Source organism: Canis lupus, chromosome 38 (assembly GCF_003254725.2).
Source record: "Canis lupus dingo isolate Sandy chromosome 38, ASM325472v2, whole genome shotgun sequence".
NCBI lineage: Eukaryota > Metazoa > Chordata > Mammalia > Carnivora > Canidae > Canis > Canis lupus.
In genome coordinates this window covers 11,637,493-11,652,971 of record NC_064280.1, presented here as the reverse complement: position 1 = coordinate 11,652,971, position 15,479 = coordinate 11,637,493, and the positions used below count along the sequence as shown (strand labels likewise).

General features: G+C 38.8%; 1 protein-coding gene across 1 annotated transcript in view; it reads left to right on the top strand.

Moving 5' to 3' along the window:
- USH2A (usherin) overlaps positions 1 to 15,479 on the top strand; it is a 686,658-nt gene that overhangs the window by 589,459 nt on the left and 81,720 nt on the right. The window contains 1 exon segment of the mRNA XM_025420646.3: positions 3,578 to 3,932. Coding sequence (XP_025276431.3) covers positions 3,578 to 3,932 — 355 coding nt within the window.

Sequence of the window (15,479 nt, the reverse complement as noted above, 5' to 3'; positions counted from 1 at the left end):
CTGTGTTTGCATTTCCTCTACCACCAACTGTAGTTCAGGATGTATCTTTATTCTTACGTGGTCTGTTGAGATGACCTCTTGACTGTGTGACTGACTACCTGTTGTCATTCCCATTCCAGGCAGCCTTTATATGACTGCTGGATTTGTCTTCCTAAATGCAGCTTTGGGTGCCATTTCTATGATAACTTTGTATCATGTGTTACATTTAACCCAGTGACTTTCACATGCATAATTTGATATAATTTTTTCAAAAATGCTGGGACATTATACCCTATAAGGTTATTAACTCCAATTTACAAAGTGAAATGGAAACTAGAGAACACAGATGAGTTTTGTCCAAGGTCATCTAATCAGGTGGTTGTAGGCCTAGACCTACAACCTATCTCCTTGGACTACAGGTATTTTGGGTTTTATATTTAAATTAGTATCCTTATTATTCTTCATAAGGTGAAGGTGGCAGTTTCATAATCTGAAATTGCTAGGGGAAATGAACTGAGTTATTGGATTTTGCTCTGATTGTTTCTGAAGACAAGTGCCGAGAATTGTTGCAGGGAATAAAGGGGTAGGGAGATTTTTTAAGGTTATACTACAGTAAGAAAACATGAATATGAATCTCTTTTTATGGTTCCTAGGTTTAATACTTATCTTTGTTTTCTTCTTAGTGTTAAGCAACATTAAATTAACTCTAGTTGGAAAGGGGCATTATCAAAGTATCTCCCAGATGAGTTTAAGCATAGAATAATCATTTAGCTATTCAGAGAGAACTGACAATGTGGTTTCCCTAAACACAGACTGTTCAGGAGGCAGCGCTTCCAGTTAAATGAACAGTTGAAGCCTAAATCTTAAATAAATTAGGAATAAGTGTGATCTACTTAAACTCTTCAGTTCAAAGTTTATTCAGACCTAAAGATATTCTATTTTTAACATCATAGATGGAGCATTCATCTCAACATAATATTAATTTATTGAGTATTCAATGGTGGCAATAAATACTTAACCAGCCTGCATCCTTTAATTGTTTTGGTAGAGAAACTTTGAAGCTGACATAGTATTGCACAGATTTTTAAAATGCATGCTTTCGGGCAATTTTTAAAAGAATGTCACAACCACGGCTACCCCTCAATGTGGGAATTCAGGAGAGTTTAATAAAAATTAATTGAATTTTCATAGAAAGGTCGAAGCCAGACAAAACAGACAATTTTATTTCCCCATAGAAGTTTTTGTTTGTTTGCTGTATTATGTTCCTTGCAAATACCTTTTAAAAACTCACTGAGAGGAGTCCTTGGCTGTGAGCCCTGTGGTCCTCATTAGAATGGATCCCTCCCAATGACACACCTGGTACCTCGTATCTGCAGCAAGCACAAAGGCCAAACCCTGCAAACCTACACTGAGTGCAGAATCTGGCCCACGCATGGTAGCAAGGAATAATGAGGTGGGTTGCCGAAACATAATTGCAGGTCACCGAGAGGTATCTATGAAGCCTCTATAGTCTCCAGCAGGAGGTTTGTCATTGCTCATGCTTAGGTCATTGTGATTTATCAACTTGAGGATCATCAAATTCCCAAAGCCAAAGATTTTAAATACCCTGCCTTTTTTGTGAGAGGTACTGTCATTTACTTTGCCTTAATAACCCTTTCCATTTTGATGGTTAATCTCATATGGCAGCATGTGACTATCCTGGCATCTGAAGAGTATGTTCATTAAATACTCCTAACGGCCTGGAAAATACCGCTTTATCCATCAGTGTCTCTCAAGCACAGAGGAGAAGCTAAATAGGAGAGGGTCATCTCTTGAGTACATTCTTCCCCAACATAGAATACTACTCTAGTATATAAAAAGAGTTCATAGAAATGAGGCAAAAATGCAGAAAAGCCATGGAATTACATGTCTTTTGGCCATTTGTTCAAATAGTTACTGAATTTACTGGCCTCAGATGCTGGGAATATAGAAATAGACCAACCACGATTCCTCAGGAACTCCCCCTTCTGGTCAGGTCTTCATCTTATCAGATTTTTTTTTTAAGTTTTTTTAATTTTTTTTATTTTTTGCATCATGGTTTTATATCCAGATGAGCAAATAACTGTTCCAAGTGAAACAGCAGGTATTTGGGGCCGTACTAACAACTGACAATTCTATCTCTCTTGCTCAAATGCTTAATGCTCTATATATTGAGTACCAAAAGACCATGTGTGGGCCTTAGTTTTTATATCAGTCAAATCTATAGATAAGACTAAACAATCCTTTGCTCAGGTATTTGAAAGAATTTTTTTAGCATACTCTGCATTTTACTAGGTCTTGGAGAACACATCTAAAAGGAATTTGACTTTTGCTTTTTAAGATGTCTAGAGCAAATTCATATTATATAATTTATCAGGGTTTTTTTCATTAATTTGCATTTAGCTCTATCTTCTCCATTCAGCCATGAGTTCCTTTAGAGAAGGAATGTGTACCTCTGCTCCTAGTATAATGCGAAGTGCTTATTAAGTGCTCGATAAAGGTATATTGATGAATACAAGAAAGAATGGCCCTTACTTGGAAGGGTTATAGCTTAATTAAAGAAGAGAAAATTCAGAGGATGAGAAAATGCATGACTTGCAGGATGTGAATTTAAAACATTTTTTAAATATCCTGGAAGCAGAGGCAAAATGACATTGTGTAAGGTAAAAGAGAATAAGAACCATGGGCTTCGCGTCATCATTCCTCATCCTTCAGTATGCTAGTCAGGGCTTTATCGCACAAAGATCTTGTGGTTCCAGGAGCAGTGAGAGGGTCAGCCTCAATGTGCAAACATTTTGCAAGACTCTGCATTCATTTGCTACTGTCCTGTTGACCAGTGAGAATCATATGGCCAAGTTCAGAGTGAATATGGGAGCACATTAGCAATAGACATGGATAGAGGGAGACAAATTGGAATACTTACTACAATCCATCTACCCTAGAACAGTAAGAATTCCCAATAATATCAACTTCCAATAATTCTGTATAGTGTAATTTCCAGTTGTGCAAAAAATAAAATTGTGCAATGTAATGCATGTGCACATGTACACACTTGCATACATATTCATAAACGTAGAAAGATCCAGAAATATTTTAAATGTGGTAATAGTGCTCACATATGTGCTTCTGATTTTTTAGAGTTTTTAAATAATGTGTGTGTTTCTGCATATTGCATGTGTAATTTTGTTAAGGAAAAACTTTCTAAGGTATACAATAAAATGTAATTATGGGTGGTGTTGCACTGTCTAAATGTTTTTATTTCTACTGTGGTTTCCATGTCTTCTATGAAATATGAACATTCTTTATGATTAGCTAAATATATATAAAACCAAATATATATAAATATATAAATATATTTATATATATATATATATAATATATACATATATATATAAAACCTACTCTTAAAAAAATGATACTGAGTCAGGATCTCTCATGTACTCTTCTCTCTGGTCTTATTATGACAACAGAAAGGGACAGCTGAATTGATAACAAATTTTCCCGAAAAGCAATTTCTTATGTGCAAACCTTCTTTTGAAGTGTGCAGCTGTCCCTGATTGCCTTCCTGGTTTCCTTTCAGGCGTCCTGCTGGCATTGAAGAGGAGTCCCTTTTGTTTGTCTGGTCGGAAGGAGCCCTTGAATTCACAGATGCCTCAGATACTCTGATACCATTCACGCTCTATGAATACCGGGTGAGAGCCCACAACTCCAGAGGCTCAGTGGAGAGTCTGTGGTCATCAGCAAGGACCCTGGAAGCCCCACCTCAAGATTTGCCAGCACCTTGGGTGCAAGCCACCAGTGCTCATTCAGTTCTGCTGAACTGGACAAAGCCAGAATCTCCCAATGGCATTATCTCCCAGTACCACGTGGTCTACCGAGAGAGACCAGATGATTCAACAGTTAACATCTCTACTGTGCACGCTTTCACCGTGATGGTAAGAACTTAGAAAAAAAGAATAGCAGACACCTAGATTATCTGGTTAATATGTTGACATGGATTTTTTTTTTATCCAGCTTATCGTTATTCTTCAGTTACAGTTTAAATATATTAAAATATTTCACATGTGAAAAAGAGGAATGTACTCATGGGGAAGATGCTGAACTGAGTATAAGAGATATTGGAGACTAGTTTGCAGGCCACAATTAATTTGTATTACCTCAAGCAAGAAAGTGAATCTCTCTTTGCCTGATTTCTAAATCCATGAAATGGGGATACTAAATATGTCTCTGTATACCTCATGGGGATGAAGCACAGATAAAATTAGACAGATATAGATGCAGATTCAGATGTAGATACAGATACAGATATAGATACAGACTCAGATCAGATATAGATAGATGTGGTATTATTGGCTTTTTGAGAAAAAAGAAAGTTAAACTTCTAGATCTATCTGGATAATATGTAGATACCACATGCACTATAACTTAGTAGTGATTTTTCTGGGCTGATCAGCTCTGACCCATAACACAATTTAACTGAGTTCACTTAGTATCTTCTGAGAACTTTCTTTATACCTGGCATAGCCTGATGTTCTATAGGAGATATATGGAAACAGGGTGATTCTTCTATCAGGGAGCTTTCTCTTTTATAATACTGCAAACATGAGAATACATTTCTATGTTGCCAATCTAGGCATGCCAATATACCTGAAGTTTATCCTACAGAGTATAGCATTTATCAAAATATCTAAATAATACTTGGCAAAAATACTTTAGTGAAAATCCAAAAGAATGATTGCAAATGAATAGTTTAAAGTAGAGTATTTTCTCCCTATCCTTATGTTCAATTTTTTTCACATGACTAAAAAATAAGCAGTCTGTGAATTAAGGAGATATTATTAAATAAACTTTTATTTTATTTAGAATTCAAAATTGGTATATTTTTATGTGACATTTACTTATCTTTAATTATCTTTCATATTACATCTTCCTAGAGCCTTCACTAAAAGCATTAGAAGCAGTGCTCTTAAGACTGGATCTTTTTTAGTTGATATGTGATCCGTGGAGAAATCTATGACTTCTCACCATATCCTTGGAATTCTTGTTCTAAACTTCACCTGAAAGCAAAATACTGAAAAATAAACTAAAAAATGCTGAAAAACCTTTGACAAGAGCATTCTAAATGAGATACTTTAATTTAAATATATTTTTATTGAAGGCACCAATACTGCAAGAATTAAGCCTCTGATTTCACAGTATGACTTTCAGAGACCTGAGCCTAAACATCTAACCTCCCAAAACAATTCTATTGGAATTCCCTTGTGGAATACCCTCCAAATCATTCCTTCATCTCACAATGAAAGATTTAAAGTATACAATGAACTATGTCCTATATTTAATCCACCAGGTTCTGTTTTTATCACACTAAAAAAGTTCCTGAAAAAGAGGAAGACCTATGGCCCCAAGCTTTTCACATCACATAGCCCTTGGTACAAGGGTCCTGGCAACATAGCTTCCACCTGGCAGCCCAGTGTTTCTGTGCTCTTCCATTTTCTGAAGAGTAAGCCCTGTGTAATGCTAAAGAGAATGATCAGGAAAGAGTAATATTTCTGCAACCTATTTTTTAATGTTTGAATCTGTGTGCATGTTCAAAGTACCCCCATCTCCAAACCTGGATCTCTGGCCTAGAGAATCCCAAGAAAAGATTTCATTAGTCATGAGGAAAGTCCCCATTTGAGGTTTTTAAGCAATCAAGGACTTCTGTAGAGCAGTCGGGGCAGTGTTCAGACATGGTTAGTGGGCCAGATTTCCAAGGTGGTCTCCTGCCCTCGTGGTCTCCTGACTCTTTATGGGCTGCCAGCTTTGAAAGAAAGAATCAGAAAAAACAAACCATTGTCTTTGAGTTTCATACATTTCTATGTCCCAAGAGAATGTGTTCGAGCCTTTTTTTTTTAAGATATTGAAGAAAAGGGTACTACCATTTAATTCCAATTTCTCACCATCAGAGAAGGATGTTTCTTTTATCCTACCCAAATCCTTCCTCTTGTCACTTAAGTACATCCCTTCCTGTTCAGAACAGCATGACTTCTCTAAACCAGAGCAATGAACCTTCAGGGTCGAGAACAGATTATTGACAATTCAATCCAATTTGGCAAATAGTCATTGAGCACTATATTCAGTATGCCAATACTCAATACCACGGTCAACTGTGTTGTTGAAGGCTACCATGAGACTGGGCCCCTGGGCAGAGCAGAGACTGAGGGGAAGTTGAGTAATCAAGTCTGAGGCACAGATTATTACTGCGGAGCATTTCAGATTTCTGAGTTTCTTTGCTTCTGAGTTTCTGCTGCTCATGTTCTAATGATTCCCTTTTAAATCTCTCTCTCTCTCTCTCTCTCTCTCTCTTTCTCTCTGTCTTCCTGGCTCTACTTAGTATTTCTCTAACTCCTTATATGAGCTAAACATCTTTACTGTCATTTTCCATGTCTGTGTTTGCCCTAGGAAATGTTGCAAGTTTTTGTTTCACTGACCACTTTGGCTAAAATTCTCCAGGGCAAAGGAACTACATTTTCAATTAATTGGTGAGGCTCAGAATCCATCCCTACAATTGAAAGATTACAATTTAATCCACAGACTTGCAAGAGGTATCACTAAATAGTCTCATTTAGTCTCCTGTTTATTGGGATCCTATCTCTGCATGAGGGGCCACCAATAAATTGCCTGCAGTGTAGTGCCATCCCTGGCTTGTCCCAACGTCCCCCCAGAGTTGTTTATAGACAGGTGGACGTTGCTGGGAGAGCCACATAAAACAGGTGCAATGGATGCATGAATCCTCTTGATGGTGGCAATGGATGGAGAAATGGCAATGGGGGCCCTCCATGGGGGTGGAGAGCATATGTGTTGGCAGGAGCAGCAGCAGCAGCAGTAGAGGCAGCAGGAGAGAAGAAATGGAAAGAGCGTGGGTTTTAATGTATCACCAGCTTCTCTCCCAACCTCATGAAAAGTTTCATCTCCCTTTGGGCCCAAGTAGGTTCTTCGAAGGGGAAGAGAGAGATATCTAGATTCCTAGGGTCTCTTCAGACCAATACTCTCCACTCCTGAAAACAAGCTTTAAGTAGAAGTCCTTAAACTCCCTTCCCAATTAGCTCTGTGATGAATTGTGCAGTGTCAGGAGAGAAACTGTATTTAGCCTTGCTTGGCATGCAAGAGTTCCATGGTGGTATTTACAGGGAACGCTCCTGGCGAGGTTGGCGATACTGCTGCCACCATTCAGATTTGTTTGCTTTTCCTCACTGGCACCTGCCATCGCACTGGCAGAAATAACTTGGGATTTAAAGGCAAAGGTGGTTTACCTGTTAGTCTGTGCTCTCAGTATATCCCTGCTTACCCCGCAGGGTTATGAAACATCAAGCCCAGATCATACCTTTGCCCAGTACCCTGAAAGATAGATGGTACTTCACTCTCTGTGTAGAATCAAGCATACAGGTGCTGAGGGGTAAGCAAATTAGATGGGTCACTAAAAGTTGGCTTCCAATATGGAAATAAAATCCAGACCTACAAACTCTAGTTTCTAGATTTTCATTGCCAAACTTCCTTGCCCAAAGTCAAGGAAGAAGTATTCAAAATTTTCTCTTGTGGTTGTCTCAAAGCTCTTTACCGTTAAGCAGATAAGTGGGGGGAAGGAGATGCTTGCTTCATAATTGCCATATGATGGAGAGTTTGTGAGTAAATTGATTAATTGGCTTTTAATCCCATGTATTTTTGGCTTAGTGTAATGTAAAATATCATTGCTTCTTACATATGATCTTAATTAATTGTAGCTCTTAAAATCTGATGTTTCTTAGCCTTTTCTCCCCTTATTTATAACACAATAGAAATGCTCTAGGAGATCTACATATCTAGAAGGACTCCTTTGGTGACTATCTTTCCAAAATGAAGAAAAATTTGGTAATAAAAACAATTACTGTACTTTTTATATCAGTTTTATGAGCTGAGATGTTCACATTTTATAATGTAACTGTATTATTCATTCATTACATAAAATTATAAAGTAGGGGTGGGTAAATGTCACACAAAACAATGAGCACTTACTAGTGTGACCCATTTTGTTGTGTTCTAATGATGTCTTTGGTCTGGCATTAACTTTTCATTTATGAGCCTTGTGTTACCTTTATCCCATTTTTCTAACAATACAATACCAATCACAGGTATATATCAGGGATCTGCTTTGTGCTCAATATTACGGGACACGCAAACCACTTAAGTCTTCTTCAGCTTCATATAAGTACTTCTTAGAGCTTTATTTTTCTCTAACCACTTTATTCCAACAAGCTTCCTCCAGAACTCCCTTGCTCAATCATCACTACTTTTCAGGATGAGTCCTATGGTTTTCCAGTCACATTCAGTGAGAAGGCCAGTGTTGATAATCAGGACTCATTTCAGGTGTTAAGAAAAAAAAAATCTATTCTGAAGCCTGACTGTGTTGAGATCTGCAGTAGAAAAGAAAGGACATGTTTATTTTGTTTATTTTCTTCCCTCTTCTTGAGTTCCCTCTTCTCTTGCTAATGTCCCCAAGAGTGTGGGAGAAAAGAGAGAATCAGACAAAAGGGAGCAGAGCCTTACTCATGAATCTTGTTCTTCTCCATCTGCCACTGTTTCCTGTGGGGTTATATGGAGATCTGGCATGGGAAACTCCATGATTCACCTTCTCTGATGCAGGCAACATACTCTCTGGCTACTTTCTTGCACCATAACTGCCCCCAGAGATTCACCCCACAGCCTCTTTTACATTGTGGTTCCCATCTCCTGAGCAGTCAGCTGATACTAGGCCCATCACATTAAAACAAACAAACATACAAACAAACTCATCCTTTTCTTGGCATCCTCCAAGCCTGGGGAAAACTCATTCTGCCAAATAGGGAAAGTACAGTTCATCCAACCCCATCTTCTATACTTGACCTGCCATGCTGGGTGAGACTCAGCCAGCCTCACAACCTCAGAATTCATTGAATACGAAGCAGGAAACAGCTTCTGTGTTAAGCCATGATCCCCAAATCCTGGCATCCCATAGGAATCTCAGAAGATGCTTCTCCACACTAGTGGCTGCATCAAAATCATCCTGAGTCTCTTCCGCTCTGTAGTAAGCCTCATGAAAAGAGAAGATTGTCCATCTCCCCTTTCTTGCAGACACCCTCAATTCCTTCAAGTTGTTCTCTTGGATATCCCTCATATGCCTTGAGAGAGGGGTGTGGCCTATCCCCATTCCTTCTTCCCATGTAGTAAGGAAATAACCCGGGGATGCTTCTCTACTGAATTTCCTTCTTCAACTTGCTGGTCATGAACCTGGATCTTCTCTTATAGAATTTGTTTTATATAGATCTTCAGTGGAAGGTGGGCTTGATTGAAGATGTGAGGCTGATTGTCTTTCCGTAAGTCCTGCAGAGGTATGTCCAGCAGTTCCAGTAGAGTTCTGTATCGCCTATTTTTTCTAAGCTGTACTTATTATTCCCTAACACACCCTGTTACATAACTAAAGGGATCCATCCTCTTTCTGGTTGCTCAAGCCAGATAATCTTTGAGTTCTCCCCCTTCCTTACTTCTGTGTCCAATTTTCACTAAATCCTACTGATACTACTTCTAAAGTATATCTTGCATCCTTCTGCTTGCAGACCACATTTCTTCACGCACATTCTTCCTCCTCAAATGATCATCTTACACTTCAAATAGATCTGTCCTCCTCCTTAATCATCAGATTTGAACTAAAATGTTACTTAACTCGCAAGGCTGTTGCAAGGGCTAGCTAAATTAATGCACATGCAGAGTACTTTAGCAACTGTAAATGGCAATGTAGATAGGATGTAAAACTTGAGAAGTCCTACTTTTAGGATGAACAGAAGCGGGAAGAAATGAAACAGAAGTAGGAAAAGTTTTGATTCGTATAAAGCCACTGTACTACTTTGGTCATAAATGAAAAACTTTGTGTTTTACATATTTTAAGTATTCCTCACTTGCAACAAAATTCAGAGCTTGCAAATTTAAGTGTTTCTTAATTTACTTCCAGGTAATGTCTCAAGGATTAGATTGGTCTCTATTTCTTGTCTAAGTCACCTGGAGCAAGAGCATGCTTTTTATGTCTCTAAGGTTTGGCACTGACCCATTTCTCCTTCTACCATAATATCTCAGTCTTGTCCCTCTAAGAATCCTCATTAGATTCCCTCTCTAGATGCAGTTTTATTTACCTACCATGTTGCTCAATGGACCCTGCCCATTCCTGATCTGGAATCCTGTCAGCAAAACATGAGGTCTTTTGATAACAGACACACACACACATGCAAACACATTTCACACGTCCCACAGACTCAAACTGGCATCAGCCTACTTGACCTGTGCCAAAGAGCAGGCTATCAGTATATGAGGGGCAGTTGGTGAGGAGGCCATTCACCCTTTCATTCCAGTATGTTGTTCGTTTTCATCTTTAACTGAAGGGTAAAGACACCTAAGAATTCCACAGAACCTTGTTAAATACATATATGAAAAGTTAAATGAACTTGTCCACACCGTAACAGGCCCAGGCCATAAATTCAGGATATATGCCATTTAGCAGAGACAGCAAGCTGTAAATGGCAGTGAAGGGCAGGAGTTAATTGAACTACTGTGCTCTTGTCACAAGTGGGAAGTAGCCACTACCTGGGACAAGATGGCTTCCCCTCAAGTACCCTATTACGGCCAAGAGATCATATCCTGAGCTCTGCAAGGGCTTATGGGTGAGGGGGAAATCATACACAGATGACCAATTTTTTTATGGTTCACAGCCGATCAAAGTGAAATTCAGCAGCTGTTCAGGACAAGTGACCACTGTAACGGCTGTAATATAACCTACTAAATAGAGAGGGAATTGCATTAGAGCAAGAGGTTAGCCGTGATTATCGGCAGGTGAGTGCTTTATTGAAGTTGAAAGACCATTAACATTGATAGAGTAATTATTTCAACTTGAAAGTAATTACCTTGATGGGTGATAACTTCTCTAGTGTTCCCAGATTTGATTGGGCCAAACAATTGTGAGCTCCTGAAGCCTAGAAAAATATTACAACAATACTGTGATTTTTAAATTACTGAAACCACTGTTGGAATATTTTAATTATGCCGAACAGTGAAAAGATTTTGCCTTATACCAGCTAGTGACCTCTCATGTAGAGAGAGACATTTGCTTTTTAATCCAAATGCAATGACCCACACCCACCACCTGTGAATACATATGTGATGGGTTTGCAAATGAATCTTTTTGTCTTGATATAATTTTTAAGGTGAAACATCTTGCTAGTGCTGTAGCCGGGTGTTAACTAAGCTCGAACTGCTGGCATTGTTGATCATGTCTATGACCCAGGAGGCCCCAGAACAGTGACAATCTTCTGTCTTTGTCACAGAGGGTTCAGGTTTGTATAAATTAAATATTTTGATGATGGCATGACAAAAGCTGAAAATTCTGGATGCCACGTACTGTGGATCCCAAATTTCAGATTTTATTTGGTCACACAATCACCTGTTTGAATATTTTTCTTGCTCGATGTGATGCAACTCCACTATAAATACACCGTTATCAGGGAGCTTTCTGTTTATCCACGCTGGACGTCAGCAAACAAAATGAAAATTGAAAATCTGTGCCCCTTGCTTCTCTGAAATCTCATGCATGTATGAAAATTATGAATTATTTGCAACTAAGGACCAAAGTACATAAAATTTCATGTGTGTGATCAAGACCAAGAAATATCATGTGACTCTTCCATTAATCAGTTATTCACATAATTCTCTTTTGAGAATCTGTTGTACCTAGAAGCTATAACCGATACAAAGAAAGAAATACTCTTCTCTCTGTGCCTCATGGTGTTCTTGAAGCAAATAGGAAAGAGATATATCATGATATCATAAGCAGTTATTTGGTCAGGCTTAGGCATTGATCGTACTTACAAATACTTCCAAGAACCCAAGAGGACCCTCGTTCATACCCCTGATTCCAAACTCAGCGCTCATCCTGCAGAACCACAAACCGCTGACTGAACAAACACAGCATCATGATTCTTAGTCATGCTGTCAGAAGAGATAAATGTGACATCACCTTCAAGTTCCTGGATGATTCCTTAGACCTTTCTATCATCTTGGCAGGGTTTGATCAGATGATCAGCCAATGAAGGACTGTCTTAACAGCAGCCCTTCCCAGGGCTTTTTTCCTAATCAAAATCTGACTCTCATAAGGGCAAAACAGATTTCCACCTGTTGTCCAGGAGCCACTAAAGAATGTTTTAGCAGGCAGGCCATAACTTCGGAATATATGCCATGGGTTTCCTCTACCTCTCCCTCTCTGCCCTGAATTCCCCTCCATAGACAAAGTCACTGGGTCTCTATTTCAGAAGGAATCCGAGTGCAGAAGTCTCTGCCAAAGCCGAAAGAGATTTGCAAACTGAGAAGTAAAATGACTGGTTTGAATTTGGTAAAACAGGAAGGGTTTGAGATAAAGCCACTGGGAAAGTGATAAGAATTTATGATTTGAATTGTAAATCTTGCCATTAAGCCAACCAAAGAGTGAAGAATCCTGACCAATCTGACATCACATCAGACTTCTTAGCACAGCAGGCTCAACGTGTGTCATACGCGCTTGGGCTAAAGATTGTATTAAGGAGCCCCTCAGGTACTCTGAATTTAAAATAAGTGTAATAACTCATTTTTAAACATTTTATGTGATACTTGGATTATTAAATATTCACATTACAAAATCAGGGAGTTTTAATCCACTCAAAAAGGTGCGTTGTCTACCTCTGAAAGATAATGGCCATGTCTAGATAGTAAAATTACAGTATATTTTTAACGGATGTAAATGTTACTTTTTGACAAGGCACAAGTAATGAATTTTATCATATAAGTTCCTATTGGGTGATTATGATACAGAGTTTTATTTTTGCTAAAGCAATTACTAGTGTCATGGCTGGATACCTGTGCCCATTAGTGGCTGGTTCTGTGTTTTTTTTAGGATGGTTATTGATCTCTTGCTGAGCTGAGATTCAGGTTTTATGCCAGATAGCTTGATTAATGGGTTGGTTTCTATAAGTGGACTGAATGGGGATAGAAACCAGGGGCAGCCTGCTCTGCCAACCCCAAATCCGTCAAGACGCATAGCTCATTATGAAACAGTTATCAAGGATACATGAAAAATTAATTGGGCTCAGTTTGATTCTGAAAAGAATCGGCTTTCTACTTGGCGGGCCCCCCCCACTCTTTCCAGATGTTGTGCACCGGCCCCTGGAGAAACAGCAAAGGGAGATGTATTAATACATTGTATTGATTAGATCAAGACCCCTGACAGTTATTTGTAGAGATACCATCTGGCTGCTGTTCGAATTCCTTCACCAAAAACAGGACGTGACATGTTATTAATCTCAACTCTCTAAGTATAGACAGTTGCCTTTTCTGCTAAACCGCATTTTACCATTCCGTAGGAGACGGAGGCAAACCTGAAGGGTGCAGAAATTAAGGTTATTACACAAATTGAGCCATATGGTCCAAATATTTCAGCAAGAAAATTGCCAGGCAATAAAAATTGCTCCTGCCTTCCTAATGGTGTAAATTACAGTTTAACCATGGCTCTAATGATGTCCTTCTGCCGCCTTAACTACTGTTACATGAAGGACATTGTTTTAAAAATATAAAAAACAAGTAAATGCCAGCAGCGTGTTTTACAATCTGTTAGTGTGTCATTAAGAACACTGTCAGAATTACATAAACATAATGGCAGGCAACCCAGCATACAAAAGAACTCGTATGGAAATAGAAAGTGTCTTGAAAACTCTTCTTTATCTCTGTAATGTCAAGAGCACGGTCCCCTCTGGAAGTGGTCCGGGGACAAAAGCCCTGTCCGGTGCTCCATGCTAACTCCCGCGTGTGTCCCAACAGCTGTGTGGTCTGAAACAAGTCTCGAGAGTCTGGGGGACCCAAGGACACATCTGATCCCAGGCTAGGAGAAAGCTAACCTGCTCCGAAGGAACTGATAGAGGTTGACTTTTTTCCATATTTCGGTTGCTAGAGAGCAAGGAGAAGACCCCACCATCTTCCTTGATGGTGACGAGTAGTATTCAGTGCACAAATTGCACTATATTTCCAAAGAAATCAAGTCCTACTCTTTGGGGCCACCGTGCTGAGAGGACACGTCCTCAAGCCCATCGTACTGTAAAGACTAGTACATCTTCGAGAGACTTGAACCCTTCAAATGCTTTTTGTACCCATCAACCCAACACACCCTGGCATTTAAAAAAGATACATCCATGCAGATCATAAGAATATCCACGTTTTGCTATTACACCATGCCCCCAACCTCGTGGCCTACCAAGGTGTTCAAAACACGGTTTAAGGTGAAGTCAGGAGAAAATTTTATCATAATTAGATACATATATGTGTGTGTGTGATTTGAAAGAAAACTACTCTTGATTCCTGTGGGAAATGTATCTGTTTTTTTCCAACATTTTTTTCTTCTTGACTTCCCCAAAGAGAGAAAGCCTAGGCTATATTTTGCTCTTTAAAGTAAAAATAAAATAAAATAAGAAGATAAGATAAAATAAAATAAAACAAATAAAATAAAATAAAATAAAATAAATAAAACAAAACAAAATAACAGATAGCAAAAAAAAATCCTATTTTATATGCACTCGTTAATATTAGTGAGGACCAGTTCTTAACGTCCTCACGCCACAAAGGGCCAGGGTGGCAATCTGTTGACTGGAACATTTTCTGCCTGGAAAGCTCTTCCCCCAGGAATCCCCATAGCTGACTCTCTTTCTTTCTGGTCTCGATTGAAATGTCACCTTCTGTCACTCTTGTGGTGGCCTTACCTGGCCTTCCTGGCTGCAATTTCACTCCTCTCCTCTGTCTTATACACTTTCTGTTCCTCTTCCCTACTTTCTTTTTCACCTTAACATTTAACATTATCTAGAAATATACTTTTTTACTCATGTGTCTTCTTTGCTATCTGTTTTTCCAAGCAGAATATAAACCCCCTGAGGGCAGGGATTTTGCTTAGTGTTCTCCCAGAACCTAGAACAATGCCACTTTTAGGCAGCCATTTGTATGACGAATAAATGAATAATGAGTTGGTAAAATCTCCAATTAGCAAGAGATAACTTGCATATTTTTTCTTGTTCCTATTCAAACAACAGTCATACTCTAGGTTTGTTTTTTTTTTTTCAATTTCTTGGTAATGCTGCATATTTAGCCGTAGAGGAGATCTCTGTATTCACAGATCAATCTCATTGAAGTATAATCATTGACGTGCTCCAATTTCAAAATCTGAGCAGTTTTTTGCTGAGAATTTTCTTCTTAAAACACGTTGCAGCCACATTGCACATGACAACTCATTTCATCTTAGTAAGTGCTTAAGAGAGTATTGCTATCTACAGTTTATTAGTGAGGAAACAGAAACTCAGAGAGGTTGAGTTACTTGACCAGAGAATCACACATAGCTCATTGCAAAGCTGGGATTCAATTTCAGTTCTCTTGGCTTC